Source organism: Symsagittifera roscoffensis, chromosome 3, assembly GCF_963678635.1.
Source record: "Symsagittifera roscoffensis chromosome 3, txSymRosc1.1, whole genome shotgun sequence".
NCBI lineage: Eukaryota > Metazoa > Xenacoelomorpha > Acoela > Convolutidae > Symsagittifera > Symsagittifera roscoffensis.
In genome coordinates this window covers 43,797,838-43,819,739 of record NC_087064.1, presented here as the reverse complement: position 1 = coordinate 43,819,739, position 21,902 = coordinate 43,797,838, and the positions used below count along the sequence as shown (strand labels likewise).

Genomic DNA, 21,902 nt, shown 5'->3' with positions numbered 1-21,902 from the left:
ACATTTCAAGTAGCAAAAATACACGCTCGTATGATAAAATTTCACGAAAAATATTTTATACAATCAATTCCATATGAACAAGTCCATCCATCACGAAAACTAAGTTCTAATTTTAGAAACATAGACAATATAGAAAACAAATTGACACGTTTCCAAATATATCAAGAAACAGAACTTGCATGTAAATACAGGAATCCACTTCACAGAACACAATATTCTGAAATATTAGTTGAATACGAAAAAGGATTCGACATGACCACTGGAAAAGTAAAAATCGACCCATATGCCACAGGTCATCCTCTAAACGAAGGAACATCCTATATACCAGTTAATTTTGAAAAAAGCAACGGACAACCTGGTGGACATCTAAAACCCCATGACACCAGAAGCACACGCTTACAAGAATTATCACTAATGAATACTACATATTTCGGTAATATCCACTATGATATTCATTTAGATATGAAACTAGATTATACAATTAGCCGAATTTTTCAAGAAATGTCACTCTCCGAATTAGAAACACTACACCAACTATGCGAATTAGAACGTACACAAATATTACAATCACTTGCACTAGCAGTATTAAAAATACCCTATGCAGGATACTTATTATCTGGAAATAGATTAAATTTTTTAGACTATGAAGGAAACATCTTATGGTTTTATACTTGTACTAAAAAAGTATCACCACTATACGTTTTTGAAGATAAACGATGTTATAAAAGAATCCCTATCTTTTATAAGAATAAAGTACATTTCGTGGATACACTTTCACGAAGAACCTATTTCTGGGATACCGCAGTCCCATGTGGATCAGAAAACAGCCACAATGTAGTACAACTAAACCCTGATGAAAATAAATATTATCTTCTCACTCCATATCCCACATTAATGCAATCACTCAAAAAATTTTCACCAGAAAGCATTCGCGCTATTGCTCGAAACCCAAATATAGACTTACAATCAATAGGAATCTATTCAAAATTAGATATTCAACATCACATTAGAACACAACAATTCCAAGAATTATTAACACAAATGGACACTATACAAAGACAATCAATAGACCAAAATTTACGCAAACTTGCAGAAACCGCAGGATTTGCCGATATCTACACGCAAGACTATAGCGGATATTTTAAAGACATTAAAGATTATATATATCTAAACGGTGAAAAATACCGTCCCCAAGATATATCACCAATTAACATTTTTAGCTTTGTTACACTCAAAAATGAGATCCTCGATTTTCTAGGATGGCCCTACTACATCTTAGAAAAATTGACTATTTTATACGCAATGTTTAACTTTATTGGATTTCTTTTCTCACTTTTAAAAGGAATCTACAACACATGTGCTATACACACACAGGTCAATCGACAAGCAAGTGTAGCACGCATACTCTTTGCAGGATTTTTTGGAATCTTTTCTACATCTATAAACAAAATTCTTTTAGACGCACAAATAAAGGAATATAACACAAAAATAACAACACGACAAAATACATACGACGAAGAACATAACAATGTAGACATAACGCCAACGGCACCACAATTACCACCCCTACCAAATAACCATCCACTATCCCTAGTCCCACGAAATTTTCGAAACTTAGCCATCACACATAATCCAAATTTTCGACTCACCACATCACAAAGTCCCATTCAACATATAATGACACACCAGTCACAAGATGATAATACTTATGAACAAATTATTGAACAACCCCATACCACCGCTTTTCAGTCTCAAAATAATCATTTTTTTAGCCCACGATGAGCCGCCAACTTGGATCACTACACCGATCAAATTCCCACCCAACCAATCTTACCTCTCCAATCCCAATAATACCACTTTTTGCTTTTCCGCCACCCGATTTTCCATCTAGTAATGTAACATCAGGCATGAATTCCGACACTAATTCACACATCTCAGTTTTATATTCCATCTCACAACTCAATAACCCGAATATTGAAACCCCCGATGAATTTGCCGACTCAGAACCATCCCCATCCAATAATTTTCATAACTCTTCTAATTTTTCTCAACCCCCTTTTCAACCCATATTATCCAATAACCCTGACACAATCACCCCCACACCCTCTTATGCTTCCCAAGTTACCCCAACCTACTCCTCATACCATTCTGACCAATCATCTCATTCTCCAGACACCCCCCGAATCTCCCCAGAGCTAGATAATTTTATTACCCTTCAACAACAACCCTACCACCTTAATACCCCAACCATAAACCAAATCTCCTCCACAATAAATTCATCCAACCCCCCTACCCCTACACCCTCTTCAAACTATACTGAATCATTAGCACCATCATCCACATCAACTGAATCTTCACTCAACACTAATAGAGCTTACCGCACTTTTAAAAGAAAGTTCCCCAACCATCCTTTCCCAGCAAAACCAGGAACAGCCCGTGAATACATCAACCACCCCAAGCATACTAACACAAAAGAATTTTTAGCCATCACCTTACCCTCATTCCCACAATACACCTTAAACACCCCCCAAGACACTAACGAAACACGCAACTTCGTAGATGAATACGTTTTAATGCCCACTCTCTCTTGGACCTCATATTATCATTTTACTAACCCTCTTTGCTTACCATTATCTAACACTCACATCGATATAGAGCGAAATACGGACATGCTATATCGACTCACTACACCACTAACAGCTAGACAATTTACTTACGTTGGATATAAAAAATCACTAAAAACACACACTGCACCTAGAGCTAACGAATATACACTCGAATACTATGATCACAACATCATCAGAGCTAACCAAGATCAATTCTTAGACGACGATCGCTTCGCTAATCCACAAATTACCGAGAAATTTTTCATCAAGACATCATATATATTTACACTAAACATTTTCGACCGAAAGTTTGATCACATTATTTCAGAAGCACTAACAGACACACAAGCATACGAAAGTTTTAAAGAACGCTTCCAAATATTTTCACTAACCTTTCATTTCCTTGCACCACACGAAAGAGATTTACACTGCTCACACGATATTATGTTGCGCACTAAACAAACCCACACATATAGTTATTATCGCTTCATCCAAAATCACTTTGACCTACACACACCCTCTAGACAACCACACCATCGTTTTCAATTCATTAATTCCAAATACACTTCACCATTTTTCCTAAATTTCACATATTGTATTAAAGATACTAACCTTCATGGTATTCTTCGTAATTATGACCCCATAACCCAAATGTACATCTTCTGTCCCATCACCAAGACCTTCAACGCCGAAGAATCCCGACCCTTCCTTATCCCGCACGAGTTTGTACAACCCATAGAAATCCCAATTTTAGAATTCATCCACAACACTAAATTCAATCACAAATTATATAATCTAATCCAAAACACACCTTATGAGTTTGCAGTTGGCACTGAAGAACTAACCACTATTAAGGCACTTCAATTGCTTTGGCCACTGCTTCAGACTAAAAATATCATCCGCATCTTAGCTAAACTACTAACAACTTCAGAACTAATTCACGACATCTTCCCCCACGGTTTTTTCCCCGACGACTAACAGGTAAGTATGAATTAAATGAATATAACTAACTAATTGAAATATTAAAAAACTCACCATACTTTATCCATGTTTTCTTTAGATTTTTAGCCTTCATCCGACGATCACCTACAAAAACCACAAAAGACAAATAAAAATCGCAAATTTCATCAAACAGACTTCAACAATTCTATTAATCTCTTACACTTATAAATTTATAAATTTAATACCAATGCAATAAATTCATTTCTAAAATTTTCCCCACAAGCAGTAAATCTAATTATGATGAAAATTTGTAACTTAAAATTCCCCCATAACTAGCAGTAAATTTACAAAATTCTATGCAGTAAATTAATAAAATGCAATTGCAGTACTAACCTTTTGATATTTTCATTCATTCGCACAGAAATTCTATCCACACTCGCACAGCTCGCCCACGAAGAATTGTTTAAAATAATGAATTTCAGTTTCAAGTTTTCACACTCAACAACTCTAACATATAATAACATGTTTCAAACTTTCCTTTAACCCGGTTGGAAAGGAATCATATACTAAACAAAACTAACCAACGCAGCTTACTAAATACCACAAATCATAGAATAACAGCATGACTAAGAAAAGGAAACCAACGGTACCCAAACCGGATTAACCCAGTTTAAAACTGGATAATTTATTCTTTTGAAGACTATTATAAAGTCTAAGAAAGAAATAATAAAACACAAAAAAGTCGAAAGACAAACCCATACCACGAACAATTTGCTTTTTGGAAAAAGGACATAACTAACAAGACATAAGAAAAACCACAACAAACCCAACATAAAACGTTGTCACATAACAGGACCCCTCACAAAAACCGCATGAAATCATACTCCCACTCCTGGCCTAACCCACCAGGAAGGACGTCCTGAGCATGCTCTATAGCCGGCCTAACCCACCGCGCTACATCCACGCTTTGTGACCACACCACTATTTTTAATAAGAGCTACTCAAGTGTGAGTAACTCTTCAAAATAACCAAACTAAAACAAAAAGCTTTTGTGAAAACAACTAACTAAAATCATAACTAAAAAATATTAGACTAATAAATGTTTTATAAAATGTAAATTACATTTATGCAATACATAGATCAGAATACAACACCAAGGACGAACATCTAAAGACAAAACGACCCCACTACGCTCGAGAGAGAATGACCAACCACAATCGATATGCCACTCACAATCACAACTCAAAGGATTTAGAGTACGACTTGACTTCGCAGAAAAGGACTTCATTGAACTAGACCAATGACCACCTCGATGACCCAAGTGTACGTACAGATCCGAGTAACCAGGCATCCCCTCCACGCACAATCTCCACGCCATTCCCAAACTAGATCAGACACAAAAGAAGTTCTCCACGCAGAACAGAAAAACCTGACATAGCCAACCATTCTGAAATCAGATTTGAGTTTGTTGCGAAGACTTAGTCGTTGTCACTAGAAGACACAACGTCTTATGTCTCTAACTCCAGCTTCCTGGAACTTCTTTAACAAAAAGGAAACAGAAGGAATAAGATGTTCGCCAAACACCAACTTCCATCATCCATCCTTCGAATTGCAGAAGAACTATTCTAAAAAACTCTGTAAAACCCGGATGGGTGGAACCTGATCTAAACTATATTTTATGATTGGATAAATTAAATGTTTTACCAATGTAAAGTATTTAATATTAACCAATCATGATCCATCTAACTAACAACCCACTTATTTGTAAGTGCTGAAGTTACTTGTAATTTCAGCACCAGAGAGATTTGAATTTAACTTAGAAATTAGTTGGACTCTCCCGAGCACTTCAGCAGCCGCAATAAACCAGTATACCCTAGATCTATTGAGCCTAGCAGAGACTAGTTAAACAACCTGAGACTAGATAGTATAAGAGTAAGATTAGGATCGGTATTAGACTAAGAAGTTGCACGAATCTATCCGGCCGAAAATAAGATAGCGTGACGAGCAGACGGTGTACCCTATCCGAAATTACTCTATGAGTTAACCACCTCGGTCCTAACTCACTCGCTTCCAATTCTGTGTAGTAGTTAAACGAAATTGATATTGAAAGGTGGGGTTTTTTATTCAGTTTTCTCAAACGGATTGTGTTCAATGAAGCTCGAAAATTGAAGGTACAAAACTATTTTTTTCTTTGGTTTTCCTCAATTGAGAGCGAGATGAAAGGCTTAATTTTACAAAAAGAAGTTATCAAAATGAACAATAGCTGACCCTAGCACGATTTGCCTTTTTGGCGCTCCGGGTACACTTCGAACATTCGTTAACGATATAGTTGACTGTCTGTAGATAGAGGGAATGTAGTTTCACACACAAACGCATCATGGAAACAGAAAAAGCTCATCTAACTGAGTTTGCGAGCCTTGTGACTCTGTGCAATAGACGATTCAGCTGTATAAGATGAAGAAATTCAAGTCGGTAGCAAAGCGGTAAAACACCAAGCATTATCAGTGAAGATTTTTAGTCAGAGTTATGTACGATCTAACGGGAACTGAGTCTCTATTTGAAAGACTCCATTTTAGCTAGGTCCGTTTTGTTGGCAACGCAATTTGCCATCGATCCTTGGGTGAGAATAGGTAGAATACAGGATTCGAATGTGGCATATTTCGTCCCTCCTAAAATTAGTGGCTTATTTTGCCCCTTACCTATTTCGCCCCACATTTATCGCGCCACTTAGTTTATAAGATATTAAGGACCAAATGTATGAGGTCAAAATGTGTGTGAACCACAGGGCTTAAAGCTGCAACTTTATTTTTGAGGCGTAAAAGATGGAATGACTCGTTTCATCATAAAAAAACGTTTCTTGCAATATTTGAGTTTTTGTTTATAAAAATAACAAAAATTTGTGTACAGGATTTTTTATATGCTCCTGGTTATTTTTTATTCAGAACAATTTTGCCTAACACTTTGCTACCCCCAGGGATCAACCCTTGATCTGCATGGGCCCTGCCGGGTGTGCACACCACAAAAGTAACCTGCCACATGTCTAAAATACTCGTTTTATACTTAACACATGACGCCAATTATCCAAATTCAATTGAGGCAGCTAAATAGTTTTATTTAATTTCTTGCTTCCATACACAAAATTTAATATTTAAACGCATTAACTACTGTCCCAGAAGCTTTTTTTTCAATCCGATGACTGGATAAATTTCAACTAACGGTAATTTATGAGGTCAAGCCCAGATGTCTAGACAGATTGTCTTGAAGTTTTGAGAAATATTAAACTTTGACTTTATTTTTTAAATCAAAGTTTTTAAATTTTAAAGTAAATTTAAAAACTTACTAAAAATTCAATTTTTTTTCAATTCATAGTTCAAAATTTTATACATGTATATGCATGCTAACAGGGATGTAGTTTGGAGATGCGATTCTAATGCCAAAACTCTGCCTTTTTCCGAATTATACTACCCTTACTCGCCTTGCGTCCGAACGGAAGTGTAGTTTAGACTGCAATTCCTAGCCAAAATTTTACTTTCTAGAAGCTCGTATTTGATAGATGAAATATGGACGTTGCTAAGATTCTTTCAAAACATTCTAGAAGTTCAAAATTTTGTACCCGTCTTTGCATGGGATGCGATTCTAATCCCAAAACATGGCCTTGCAAGGCAAGGCTAGGAGGCGCAGGGCAGCTTAAGGCAAAGAAGGGAGGACTAGGTAAGGAAGGGCAGCGCCAGGCAAGGAGGGGCAGGGAAGCGTAAGGCAGGTCGAGGACGAGCAAGGCGCTGTAATACAAGACAAGGCAGCACGGACAGGGCAAGGCATGGCAGCGCAAGGCAAGGAGGGGAAGTTCAGCGTATGGCAAAAAGTGAGGGCGAAGCAAAGGGCAGAGCTATGAGGAACATGAAGCACAAGGCAAGGCGTTGTAAAGAGGGGCATGGTAGTGTAAAACATGGCAGAGCAAAGCAAGACAAGGAGGCTTAGGGCAAGGCAGGGCAAAAAAGGACAATGCAGGGCAAGGCAGCTCAAGGCAAGGAGAGGCTAGGCAAAGAGGGATAGAGCAACGTAAGGCAAGGCAGGGCAGAGCTAGGCAAGGCAGCGCTCAGCATAGCAGAGAATGTTTTGAATATGAAATGATTTTAAAAAAGTTTTTTTTTTTAAGTTAAGGCCATCGTCTATACAGATTCGTTTTATATCTTGAGATAGCTTCTTAATCTACTATCTATGTTCTTTCTTTTGCCTTTTTTTATCATTCATTTCGATATAAAACGGGCTTCACTATTTCTTTGCTTAAGTTTTTCAAGCTATAATTTGTTACAAATTCAGTGAAAGATATTTTGCACGTTAAAGTTGAACCGTTTTTTGCAACGCTGAAAATGTTTGTTTTTTCGAGTTTGCGGTTTCTGAAAGCTAGACTAATTGTAATGCCCGATTGTAAGGCTGTAGCCATGAAGCCATCATGGGAGGGGAAGAGGGCAGCGCCGTATAGGGCAAAGTAAAGGTGAGATTCCTCTATTCATATCTTGTTTAACAGGCCTTCTGTTGACACATTTAAGAAGTTTCTATATTGACCTGTTCAAATGCCAACTTTTTACAACTGTTAAAGTGTTTACTGTTTTCATTATTTTAAATTCAGTTGTACTGGGTTGCCGTACGGGTTCGCCAAAAAGTGCGAGTTCGGCCTCCAAATATGAATGTCCACAAATTTTTGTTGAAAAAATTTAAAACCTAGATTTAAAATTTTATAAAATTTGAAATTCCCAATCCTATAACATCAGGTGTTGCTAATCTTACCTGCAAATTTTCTGCTCAAACCCTTTTAGTTTCAGACTTGGACGTTTTTTTGATTTTTTCTCAAATCATGCCTCCTAATGTGACAGGCCAAATGTCTCAATTTTATGGTGGTGATTTGTCAGGGTAGACTCAGTAGTTGCAAACCCGGCTTCCAAATAGGATTGCTCAAATTCTTTTGGTTTCCGAAATATTGCGGTTTCTTATGATATTTTCCTTTTCTTTTCACAAAAACTTTTTTTCAAGGATTCAAGCAATTTTGTGAGGGCTTACTTTTCAAGAAGTGTAGTGGTGGGCTATCAGTAAGTTCTCCGATTTCTATGGTTTCACAAACATTTCCAAAAATCATTTACCGAAAAAACTCACAAAACTTGAAAGTCTCAACCCTATAGTGGGCTGCTATCAAGCGATTTTCAGCGGTTGCAAAATGAGTGACTTTTTGCAGGAATCTTGGCGTGGTGAACTAATCAGCAACTGTGAACAGATTTGTTCTTCATAGTTTACATAGTAACTTCACGCATTTAGCCGTAATAACACCAAAAACAAACATAAAACTCGATTTTTTGAAAGATTGGGTGGGAAAGTGGAAAAGTCGGAGGAAACCCAAAACTCTCTTGCATCGGCCGGGAATCGAACCCGGGTCTATCGCGTGGCAGGCGACAATTCTACCACTGAACCACCGATGCTTGATATTAACATGATAGAGGGATTTAAGTAACATTTATTTAAGTTAATAAAGCGATTTGAGCATGCCAATAATTATAGCAATCAATCGATCGTACCAATGAGTTTGGAATAGCTATAGTTTAGTCCAATCAGGTTGGCTACCAAATATAATCTCATTGTGAGACCGGCTTATTTTTGCTTAAAATGCAAGCTCTTTCCCACTCCCACCTTTCAAAATTTACATGGGTCTTTTCACTTTTTACGGCCCAAAATTAGCTCCTCTTTTTCACCCCCCCCCCCCCCCCCCCCCACATTTCGAATTTCCATTTTCTTAGTTGTTCTACGTCTTAATATGAGTAAATGCTTAATTGATAAGTTATGAAGAACGAAAGTGTTCACAATAGTTAAATTGTTCACATGCAAAGTTTCATTACATTATGACAAGGTAAGAGTAATTTTTCAGAGCTGTGTATTTCAAATGGGGTGGAAAAGAGGGGTCTCCTAAATAATGAACAAGACTGCTCGTATCAGGGCGATTTCTAAGACGGATTAACTCTCCGCTTACGCGTTAATAGCGCGAAATATATCGCGCGTTAATTGTCCCAAATTAGCCAAAATGGCATTCTTTAAACCCCCATAACTTTACGAAAAATGATCACAGGTGAAATATCTTTTCAAATTTGAGCTCAAGACAACAATACCTTTCGAATGATATTAAAAAATTCCGTCAAAAATAGCTAGATAAAAAGGCGAAATTTGTCTGAAGAAAAAAAAAACCCACCCGAGCACAAATATTCCGTTACTTTCGTATCGAAAGTCGGAACAAAAACTGAAATGATTATTTATTGTTACTGGCCAAATATTTTTTTAGTTATCGAGTTATGTCAATTTTTTTGACTTTATGAAAAAAGAAAAATTCCAAAAACTAACAATAGAACTTAATATTCTCAAATTTATGGTAGCGATTTGTCAGGGTAGACTCAGTAGTTGCAAACCCGGCCTCCAAATAGGATTGCTCAAATTCTTTTGGTTTCCGAAATATTGCGTTTTCTTATTATATTTTCCTTTTCTTTCACAAAAACTTTTTTTCAAGGATTCAAGCAATTTTGTGAGGGCTTACTTTTCAAGAAGTGTAGTGGTGGGCTATCAGTAAGTTCTCAGAGCTGCAAATGCAGCTAACAAATGTGACTGCCCATATCATTTTAGTTTTGCGACATATGCCGATTTTTATGGTTTCACAAACATTTCCAAAAATCATTTACCGAAAAAACTCACAAAACTTGAAAGACTCAACCCTATAGTGGGCTGCTATCAAACAATTTTCAGCGGTTGCAAATCTTGAAATGAGACTTTTTGCCGGAATTTTTTTAGTTTCCGAGATATGAAATTTTTGTTGCTGAATTTTCAAAAGGTTTAAAAAAACTTAGATTTATAAAAACTTCTGGCTGCTCAAGTCCTCTGAGTCTTCGAATGTCTTATTGTTTGTTAGAGCAATTTTTAGTAGTTTTTTCCATAAATGTAAATTAAGTTTGAATTTTCCAACGATTGAGGTTTCGGCTCTATCTCAACATCATGGCATACTTCGTCGAGGAGTGTCGCAAATGTCTCACGAATTTCATTAAGTCTTAGGTGTATTCACCTCCTTTGAGTAGAGAGTGGGTCAGTATGTGGAGTGTTTGGTGGTTCCCATCCATACCTCAGATGTCAACCATCTTTAAACTCTGATTTGGTGAAGGAAACATTGTACTTTCTTAAGGGTAGCACGCTTAGCCAGTTTGATGCTCCTTTCTGTGATACTAGATTTTTTCTGAAGAGCAATTTTCCATAAGTTTGTTCTGTTTCAGCAGATTTTTAAAAACTTGGCGCCAATGAAAGATCGGCTGTTACATTGTATGTCTGCATACTTCTCTACCCTTTTTTAACCTTGTTCCACCTTCAAAGGAAAGACCCTTCAACGTGGAATGTGTTTGACTCATTTTCTTGGTTTTTTTCTCAGAGACTACCGTGCCAAATCTCAAGTTAAGATTTCAGTGGTGAGAACAGATAAGGGTTTTGCCTGTAAACAGAGGGATCTAGAGTCTTTTTACTTATTCCGCCCAAAAATCAATATTTCACCTTATAGAACTGACTTGATTTTACTTCAATCTGATTGGCTAAAGTTAGCCAATCAAAATTCAGTTCCATCTCAAATTTTTCTGTTCACCTTTTTAATTTGAATTATAAATAAGCTAAATTGGCCTAAATTGAAGAATGTTTGGTTATCTACTCAACATTTTTTCAAATAGTCTCCAGAGTTTTACCCAAAATAGAAAAACACAAAAAAGAGCTCCAGTTAAAAAATGACCACCTCTGCTCAAAATTCGGCTTTCTTGTATTAACCAAATCATCCAATGCTATCAGTATGTTGTTCGCAGCATTTATACTTTGAAGATTCCAAAATCGCGAAAAATTGGAAATTTGGGCGGAATAAATTAAAAGACCCGGAAGAATTTCTTCCATGCTAGCCGCTTCGTCTTATTTTTAAAAGTTTGTTGGTTTCAAAAAAGGCCGTTTTTTGACAGTTGGATAATGTTCGAAGATTTTCTCTGAAACTACCCTCTCAAATCTCGAATTAGGTATTCAATCGAAAAAGCAGGTTGTGAGAACCCTTCCGGCGTAAACGGCTACGCTCCAATTTTGTAGAAATGTCAAATTTGTTTGAGTTTTTTGGTCGGTTTTTGGAAACTTTGTGACTTTTTATCGAAAACTACCCAGTCAAACTCGAATCAAAAACACAACCGAATACCAAGTTCCTCCTCATTTTTCAAATGGTGGGAAAAAAATTTAAATCGTTAAATTAGGCAGAGTGACTTCTACCGCATTCCGGAATCTTCTTTCTGTTATGTTATAACAATTTTTTACTCGCCAGTAAAGTGATTAACAAAATACTCAATTCAGATGATCAAAAGTTAGGCAAACGGAACAAAAAATGAGCGCGAAAAAAACTTGGAATTAGAAATAACAAAATAGTGTCTAAACAGCCGAAAGTTAGTGATACTGGTATGAAAAAGAAATAGTGATCAGCCACACCCCAACTTTTGTTGCTTGTAGAGTTGTTGGTTATAGTACATTAATACACAAAGTAGTCAAACGCGTAGGTAGACAGATTGGTAAGAAGACGATAAGTTTTGTATTAACCAATCAGACTCGAGATGAGGAAAATGAACGAAATCTGATTAAGCAAAACTTAAAACGTTTAAATTCAGCAGAAAAAGTACTTTACTCCCTATGCGCCGGTCAGTGTTCGGTCCAAGCCATTGCAGGTCGAGGTGTGGCTGATCACTGTTTCTATCTAATATCACCATAACTAACGTTTGGCTATATAGATTAAATTATTATTTCTCCGCGTTCAAGTTTTGTTCCGTTTTGTCTGTATTCGACCAAAAAGAGTTTTTTCGTCTATGTACCTGTGAGTGAGTATGAATAGGCGGTTGTCTAATTTCTTAATAAGGAAAGTTTGGAAATTTTTCATTAAAAAATGGTAGTAGCAAAGTCTGAACATATTCCAAAAAAGTATCAAGTGCACATTTACTCTATGGATCCGAATTTCTCAAATTGTCCTATTTTTCCATGATGTTTCAACCATAAAATATTATAGATGAAATTCAACGAGCCTTAAGGTGATGCATATTGTTCTATGAAACTCGAATGTTATCCTTGGGTTTGTTAAAAAATTTTTTTTTATCCTTGGGTTTGTTAAAACTACCAAAAGTGTGTTGTCCAATTTTAGAAAGTATCTGACGCAGAGTGTGTAGACTCGCCCACAAACCTGCCCGAGTACATCAGCCAGGAGACACTTTGTCTCATGTTGAAGTTCGCCATCACCAACTGCAGACCAAAGGTCAACGACCTCTTCCACTTCCCAGTCAGTCTGGAACACTTCCCCACCTACCCAAACTTCGTCATCAACCCCATGGACCTCGCCACTCTAGAGCAGGTGAGCTATAAACACCTTGTGACATCACTGCATGATGTCATGCATTCTTATGCTATAATAGATTACATAATTAACTTTGTTAATGAAATGAAGCTCACACATTTATATTTATTTAACTATGTAAACATTGATGGTAATTAATACCAATGAGAGGAGATTTATACCGAGCTGAATATCAATCGGATAGAAAACAACATATTAGAATATTCCAATCATGCTCTAACTTGCGCCGATCGACTAGCGATATTACAGAAGTTGAGAACCGAATCCTGCGTCCTTAAAAGCAAATTAAGTCTTAACCACTCGAGACATATAAATTATGAATACGAATCAATAATCATTGATAGCCAGTAGCGCTAATTCATATACGAAAAGCCCGCAATTATTACAAATAAGCGACGATATAGCTGTCCACAGCCATCCGAAGGGGCATTAAATCACATGGTGACATTCGCGGAAGAGTCTACTTCTGGATTCACCAAAAGTCATCGGCAATTGAAACCTTCAACACACGAGCGGACAGCGATAACCGCATTTTGTTGAATCAGAACAAGGAAACACAAGCCGATTCACCCAGCAATGCTTAGATGTGGGTAGCAGAGCAACATTCAGCGAACAACTGAGACAGACAGGGAGGAAAAGAAGACAGTCACGACTTTTCAACTTCTCTGAGCTGACAGTTTCTTCAATCTATAGAAGGAGATGTGGATTGTGACCTGCAACATCACTACTTGTTGTTCCAGTCAGTAGGTCGGGCAGCTGAGCTACTGACAAAGCAGACAAAGAAAGCAGATCTACAGGTTTTTCAACAATCAACAAAAACAGTTAATTAAACCAAACTCAAACCTGCAGTAAATTGATATAGTTGTCATTGAGTTTTCCCACCATAGAAGTGAAGTAACGGATCCTTTAGGACAACCTTATCATTGAAGCAGCAAGATCTGATTTGCAACTAGAAGTGATACCGCTAGTTCCCTTAAAAAGCTCATTTTTTAAGCGAACTCCATTGTATTTCCCCTAATTTGAATAAGTGCTGTGTCTTATCATCAACTCTATCACCAAATTGATATTCATTCAACTGAAATACGGTGGCACATGCGCAAGTTAAGACTTTTCAGAATTTGAGCAACTTTCAAGGCTACACCGGAGTAGCGGCGATACTAAACGCGCAACAAGCGAATTTCTTTTAACTACATCTACGAGACAACGCGCTGCGATTCTATCAGACACGATGACCAGCAACTCGAGCAAATCTTTCTGCGAGTCTCACAGCTCTCAGGAATCATTTTACAATCCCCAGTTTCACGAAGTTCACATATTGAAGTTAGACCAACTTCGATTCGGCCCGAAAACCGATACTCCCGAGAATTTCCTCGTGAACTTGACAAAGAAACCGCAGCGAGCGTATCCAACGCCAGATTTGCCAGCTGTCGCCCCAATTGATCCCGCAATAATGGGAGCACCTGCAGCAGAAGCAGCATGATTCCAACGAGAAACTGCTCAAAGGCAAGAAAAAATAGAAGCTGTAAATGACAACCGAATGAACAAACTAAACGACTGTTCATTAAGGGAATGCCAGGGTGGCTGAGATCAAAGCTGATGGATTAATCACTTGCAACTACAGTTCAGGAATTGTGTAACCTGACCAACAAATCACAATTCGTGAGATTTGCCGAAAAGAAGATTACCCGGAAGACGGATTTAACGAAGTAAACAACAAAGTCTCTGAAAGTTTAGTAAGTGCTCTCACAAAATTGCCCTGCCCACAAATCAGGAACAAATGGAAAAGTAGCTCAAGCGAAATGAGATCACAAATAACTGAGCAGTCGCAGAAATAATCTAATCCGCTTCCCGAACAGAATCGGAACAATAGCAGTCAGAGTGGTCAGTATAGTGGCTATCAGCCAAACCAAAATAACGGTTATGGACAACAACGAGGCATCAGAGGCAGAAGACGCAGAAATAATTGGCAAAACAAATTTGATTCCAACAATACTCAGCCAAACTTTCAAAATATGCCACGAGTTGCACCACAGCAATATTCCCAGTGGTATCCTCAAAATCAGCAGTACCCGAACATGTACCAGAACCAACAAAATCAGCCAATGGTACCGAAGCATCCATCAGCACAATTCCATCAGGCCCAGAATTATCCGACGCAACAATTTGTCGCAAATCAAATGCCACAAGCTGAAACGCAAAATCACAACGGACCTTTTGTACCAATGGTGCGATCATCAGCCAAATTTTGTGAAGTTTGTGGAAAATTTAACCACACAGCAATTCAATGCTGGTGGCGAAAGAAAACACGGTCGCGTTCAAAACTTCCCGTTCCCAAACGAACCAAAAAACTAATAAAGACACTGAGTCAGACCCCTAAATCATTTATATCACCTAAATTATCATCGAACGAACCTTTTCAACCTGATGAGATAACCAGCCTATAGGCAATACTCCTGCGGAAGGAACAGTACTGACGTACACTTCGTCTCAGACTTGTTGATCCACAGTATCGACCAGAAAATCATGATACCATTGACCCAAGCGAAATTGAAACGGATCCATCTTTTGGTAAATACCGAAGTGAACCAGGACTCTTCGACGATTCTTTGCCTAAACTCCTAGAAGACATCGAACCCGAGAACGGTGGTCAAAGCAACCTTCCCGGTGCACTTGCTCGAATCCGACTATCAATGCCCTTCGGAGGACTACCAGTAGCGTCCATTCCTCTGGTAGTAGCCCCAATACCAGCAACAGCAGCACCAATGGTTGCACCATTACCACTGATACATTTACCAATAGCAGCACTGCCGCCACCAGCGCTTCCACCGGACGCAGATCCAAAACCATTAGCTCCACCTGAGTTTGAACCCAACGAAGTATTCATTAACGACGCGCCGAGGCACGATGCAGCGGTAGCAGCACCAACTAATATTAATCTCGGAAACGATGGACATAACATGGCCCAAGAACCATCGCGAACGAAGCGCAAAGCAGCAGTCCACGCGCGAGACAAGATATACTGCCAAATGCGATTTTGGCAACGATATGCGATATCACCCTATTCCACCACGCGAGCAGCAACCACGAAAAAACGTATTGAGAACAATAGATGGACACATTGTAGTCCCAATTCCTCCCAGTTAAAAATCAGCTCAGGTTGACAATCAAGCCAAGGCACGGAAGAAAGCAGAGTCAAATGAACACATCCCTGCACGCGAAACGACAAAACATATCTTTAAAGACAGTGTGAAGCGAGCGAAACAACTGACTAAACGAAAAGATGGACCTGGAAGCAGCAAAGATTCGGTAAACGCAATTTATGAAAAACCAAATATCTTTGTGGGCTCAGGGAATGTTTTACAGTTTCCTGGCTCTATAGCGCACTGTGTCTCAAGTGACTTTCACATTAACAAAGAAGTAGCATGTCAAATTAGCAGTGCCTATCACTGCATCAGACAAACCCTACAAAACATTGAAACAACAAACACAAGTCAATTTTCAACTTAGTTACAAAATCTCAATTTTTGGAAACGCCAACCTACTACAATTTGCCACGTAGCCTCAATTGCATGGAGCAGCAGCGCCTCCAGAAAGATTTACGGCATATCGTTATACCAAAAATTGAATGCGGGCTCGATAAATTGAAAGAAAGTAGAGTTTTCTGTCTTATCAGCGATATTTTCGAAAAAACGAACATCAAAATCTTCATCCATGTTTAACGACAAGTCATACTATCGCTTAATAACGTCCCAGCATGCATTCTCGCCATTGGATAGCGCTAAATGCAGTCAATTGATGCTATCGAAGCCAAGAAATAACTACTTTGAAACGAAGAAAATAAGAAATTCCGAGGAAATCAATTTTCTCAACCTCGCAATTCTCCGAAAAACCGACACCATACTCATTAAGTACGAATAAGAACTGTTTTGCACAATTTAATCATGTTTCATCACCTATCTGGACGCCTGTACGAAGGGGTCCACTATGAGGCAACATCTTCATGAAGATTTCGAAAAATCCACCTGTTGCCCATGTTTAAGCATTACGAATAAAAAAGTTTTTCCTTGTGTCTAACGAGTCGACGGAAATTCAAAATTTTTAAGTTCATTGATCTTCAAATCACTAATGACGAACAAGCACGAATTCGGTCCACTAGGAGACATCAAGTTCGCGATATCTTGAAAAATCAACCTGTTGCCCATGTTTAAGCATTACGAATAAGAAAGTTTTTTCTTGTCTAACGAGTCGACGGAAATTCAAAATTTTTGGGCTTGTTGATCATCAAATCATCAATGAGGAACGGGCACGAAGGCGGTCCACTAGAAAACATTAACTTCGCGAGATCTTGAAAAGTCAACCTGTTGCCTATGTTTAAGTATTACGAATAAGAAAGTTTTTCCTCCTTTTCTAACGAGTCGACGGAAATTCATAATTTTTGGGCTAATTGATCAAAGCACCAATGAGGAAAGGGCAAAAAGCGGGTCCACTAGCAGTGCGACCTTTGGAGACATACTTCAATCTACACACTTCCCATGAATTAAGATAGGCTCAACAAGAAAAATCAACTGTCGAGGGATATCTTTGCAGAAATGTGAAGAGAAAATCGCAAGTTAGCCGGAGAAAATACAATGGAAATGTTGGGTCAACATTGGCAGGCTGTGAGTGGGACTAGGCAGCTTTGGCAAAGCTCAGGAGGTACGATCAGACAAGAAATCTTCAAAAATATTGATGATGAAAAACCGGAATTCATCTTTTATCATTCTGTCTCACGCTAAGCTTTGCTCAGGCGAACCAGCAAAGGTTTCGAACAGCCTATAAGAGTGAAGTGCAGTGACAGCAAAAGAAACAAATTGAAAACATCAAAAGTCAGAATCAACACAAAAGACGATAGTCGCCAAGAAGCAAAAATGTCGTTAAAAAAGTGGAAATCTGACTTTAAAAAAGGGAAGACTATCGCTTTCATTCAGGGAGTAAGGCCAACAAAGGCACAACACGCCTAAGAGAAGAAGAAACGATGATCCCTGAGCACATCGGACACAATTCGAAAGACAAAGTTCAATGTTTAAGCATGTAAAACAAATTACAAACTGCTTTCTTAGTGGTCAACTTGGAAAATCAAATCGTGATTTTTTGGACAAAACAGATCCCTGTTAAGTTGTTGGAAATAAAATTGCACTTAACGAGGCTAAGAAAATAATCAAAGCGCCTCATTTCATCAAAACAAGATTTATATTCAGAATCAATGGCATGCACCAAACAACGAACGAAGCCAGCGATAAGAAAAATTGAATCGAAACGACGAACAAGAATAGTCAGCTACACGACATTACAGTACTTTAGGTCCACTTTAGGTATAGTTGACAATTGAATCTATTTTGCTATCATACACTTGATTTTATCATCTATCACTCAACTCCCCTAATCCGACTCAATGTGGCTTTCTGTCCCCTTTAAACTTTTTCCCATTTATACTCAATTCAATTTTATTTCACATTATGTAAATTGAAGTAATAACCTGTGCTTCTAAATCAATGATTATTTATTATTCCTTGTGATAACGTGATAGATTGATAAACATTTTGATATATTTTGCAGCAGTATATATTTTGTCAATTTGACTGTAATTTTTTTAAACTAAATTATTCTGATTGTAAACAGACAAAAACTTAAACCACCCGGGAAGATTTTTTACGGTGTAGTGTGACATCACTGCATGATGTCATGCTTTCTTATGCTATAATAGATTACATAATTAACCTTGTTAATGAAATGAAGCTCACACGTTTATATTTATTCAACTATGTAAATATTGATGGTAATTAATACCAATGAGAGGAGATTTATACCGAGCTGAATATCAAGCGGATAGAAAACAACAGAATAAAATATTCCAATCATGCTCTAACTTGCCCCGATCGACTAGCGATATTCCAGAAATTAAGAACCGAATCCTGCGTCCTTAAAAGCAAGATAAATCTTAACCACTTGAGACGTATAAATTATGAATACGAATCAATAATCCTTGATAGCCAGTAGCGCTATTTAATATTCGAACAGCCCGCAATTATTACAAATAAGCGACGATATAGCTGTCCACAGCCATCCGAAGGGACACTATATCACACACCTGTTTGATTATCTTTGATGGGGTAATCCCTCATGCACGAAGGACCAAAACGAGAAAGTTATGTCAGCTAATGATAATTCAGTATTGATAAATTCAAAGGAAAAAAAGCAATAAAAGCGATAATTTTCGCGCAGCATTCGGTCCTTCGCGCTTAAAAATAGCCACCTCGAGGTGGCGCCAATTCATTTCTGACTCAATTTGTTATGTAACTATGTCTGTGTCAATGAACGATAATGTACTTACCTGATTGGTTTCGTTTTGTTTACTGGAAAACCTGCCAAAAGTTGTCGATGCTCGAATATGATTTTTCGCAGTTTGGCGTACTATTTGCTTCGTTTTAAGTTCACTCTAACTTATTTTGTTGAATGAAAGACAAATTTCGCTCTGTCAAAAAACGTGTTCAAAAGTGGATTTAAGTTTTCGGATTTCCCAGCGGAATAAAAAAAACTTCTTGGTCAAGCTTTTCATCAAATGGGCCAACGTCGTAGAGGTATGAAAAAATTTAGAGCTCACCTTAGAGTTCATTGACACTTATTTTCTTTTCTCATTGACACTTATTTTCTTTTCTAAGTATATGTTGGCTCTGTTGTAGAACTGCAAGGACATGAAGTACTACAGCACGACTGCATTCGTGGCAGACGTGGAGTGGATCTACCACAACTCGTGCGTCTTCAACTCCCCACTCAACCCCATATCCAAAGTGGCCAAACGGGCAGTCGTACACCTCAAAAACGAAGTCAGTCTTCTTCTCCTTCTTCCTCATCTCAAAAGTCAAAACAGATTGTATCATTTAGTGTTACTGAATAGTAGCGAAGACATAATTTAGTTCGTTTTTCTCTGTCGCTTGTCCCATTTCGGCAGTAAACGTTAATTTGTTGACGCTCATTTTAAAGTTTTGGCTTTTTGGTGGTTTTATTACTTAGTAGGCAGTTTTTTGCGCTTTTAGGGTTTTTGCGGTTTGTCTTCTGACTTCTATCATTGGCAAGGTTATACTGCAACGAAAAGGACTTCGAAATAGAAATGGTGCTTGAATTTAAAGTGTAGTTTCATTTATAGAACTGCCTTCAAAAAACTTACTTAGGTTATCTGGTTTTCTCAAATAGGGGTTTGTATCTTGGTTTTCTCAAATGGGGAGGGGGGGGGGGGGGGAGATAGCTCAATAGGTACTTGAGACATGTTTATAACCACTTCAAAATTGTTTGAATGATATGAAATCATGGTGGAATCCCTCATGCGCGAAGGACCGCCTGCGCGAAAATACAAATCAGCCAATTAGATTTCAGTAATCTAAAATTTGAAAAGAGAGTAAACAATTCCGGGGACTGGAGTATTGATATTGGCCGAATGTAAAAACGACAGAAACATGCAAAATTTACAAATTTTATATTTCAAGGGTTTCGTTATGAACGAAGCAAAATACTGCTTCATTTAATTACTTTTAATTGAATGGAAATTGCTTCTTTTTAAAAATTGACTTTCGGCTAACTTTGTTTTCGGTCCTTCGCTCACGAGTTTTTTCGCGCATTCGGTCCTTCGCGCATGAGAATAGCCCCCGAAATCATAAATCAGCTTCGTGAGCGATAGTGGAACGCCAAAATTTACAATATCAAAGCTCAAAAGTTACATTCAGAGTGAAAAAAGAATCAATAAAACTAAGCGACTTGGGTCGCATGAAGCCCATTTTTTTCTGTTTTAATTGGAAAAACAGCAATTTTAAATGCTGCGGAGAACAGTTTTTGATATTCAGATATAAGGCTAGAGCACGAACGCTGGTAAGTCGCTTTGCTCGATGAGGCCATGGTCGCACAAATGAAAATTTGCAAAAAAATATTTTGAAAAAATAATTCGATTTTTTCTTTTTCGATTTTTTCTCGAAACTCATATAAAATAATTTTCACTCGGTCACTTGATTGCGTGCTACGAACACATTAACCATGTACTTGCGTTTGCTAACGTCTTGCGTTTGCTGACGTCTTGCGTTTGCTGACGGGAGATTGCTCAATTGATCCTTCTGAGCCATTGAGCGTGGGCAAAAAAAAAATATTTTCATGCTAAGGGGGGTGTCTACACTTGCTAAGTGAGTGTATTAGTACGAACCTTCTTTTTTTCCCACTTAAGTCGCGAATATATGTGCCACTTTTGGGACAGCTTTACACCTTTACTGCTTTGAGTTTCGAATAATAATAAGTTAACACAGTTGATGCTTTTTTAAAAAGTAAGATTTGTTTCAAACAACATAACAATAATAAAAACTCGATTTCAGAAATTTTCTAACTCATCATATCTCGCAGTTTTATGAATAAAATAATTCGTACTTATACGGTTTTATGCTTTGCAATTTGTTACATGAAAAGTTAGTCTGGATGGCCTCAGTTTTTTATATCCCAAATTATTGTTTGCAAAATTGAGTCTATTTGTATTTGGTGCCACTTTTCCTCTTTGTAATTTATTAGCATACATAGCTGCTTTTTTTGTGACTAGTGTTTGTCGGTTGTTAAGCTTAAGTGATTAGTGCCTGAGGCTCAAAATTTTTGGATTGCAGTAGGTCGAAGATTCGAATCACACACGCAGGCGAGTTTTTGCTAATTCGAGAATTCCAGGCTTATTTCTAGTTTTTCTGATTTCACCTGATAGAGCTGCTTTTAGATCGTGTTCTCGCAAGTGTTTGAGAAGCCCAGCTTCGCCTCTGTGTATAAATTTTATAAACCAGTGTCAAAATTGCTTATGCCCAGGCTTTTAAGACATCATGTTTTTCAGCGCTAAGATCAGCTAGCCTAGTATTGCCGGCTTTGTAACT

At 37.8% G+C, this 21,902-nt stretch overlaps 2 protein-coding genes and 1 non-coding gene across 4 annotated transcripts in view; 2 read left to right on the top strand and 1 right to left on the bottom strand.

Annotated features, from left to right (window-relative positions):
* Nucleotides 1–21,902, top strand: part of LOC134842554 (choline transporter-like protein 2) — a 546,776-nt gene that overhangs the window by 126,132 nt on the left and 398,742 nt on the right. The gene's annotated exons all lie outside the window — the stretch shown is intronic.
* The window catches only part of LOC134841089 (MYND-type zinc finger-containing chromatin reader ZMYND8-like), a 73,042-nt gene that overhangs the window by 42,680 nt on the left and 8,460 nt on the right, over nt 1–21,902 (top strand). For both annotated transcript variants that reach the window (XM_063856869.1, XM_063856868.1), the window contains exons 3-4: nt 12,769–12,975; nt 19,698–19,841. In XM_063856869.1, coding sequence (XP_063712939.1) covers nt 12,769–12,975; nt 19,698–19,841 — 351 coding nt within the window. The remainder of the gene's footprint in view (nt 1–12,768; nt 12,976–19,697; nt 19,842–21,902) is intronic.
* On the bottom strand, nt 8,949–9,019 carry Trnag-gcc (transfer RNA glycine (anticodon GCC)). Its single transcript has one exon. It is a non-coding gene; the product is annotated as a tRNA-Gly (tRNA).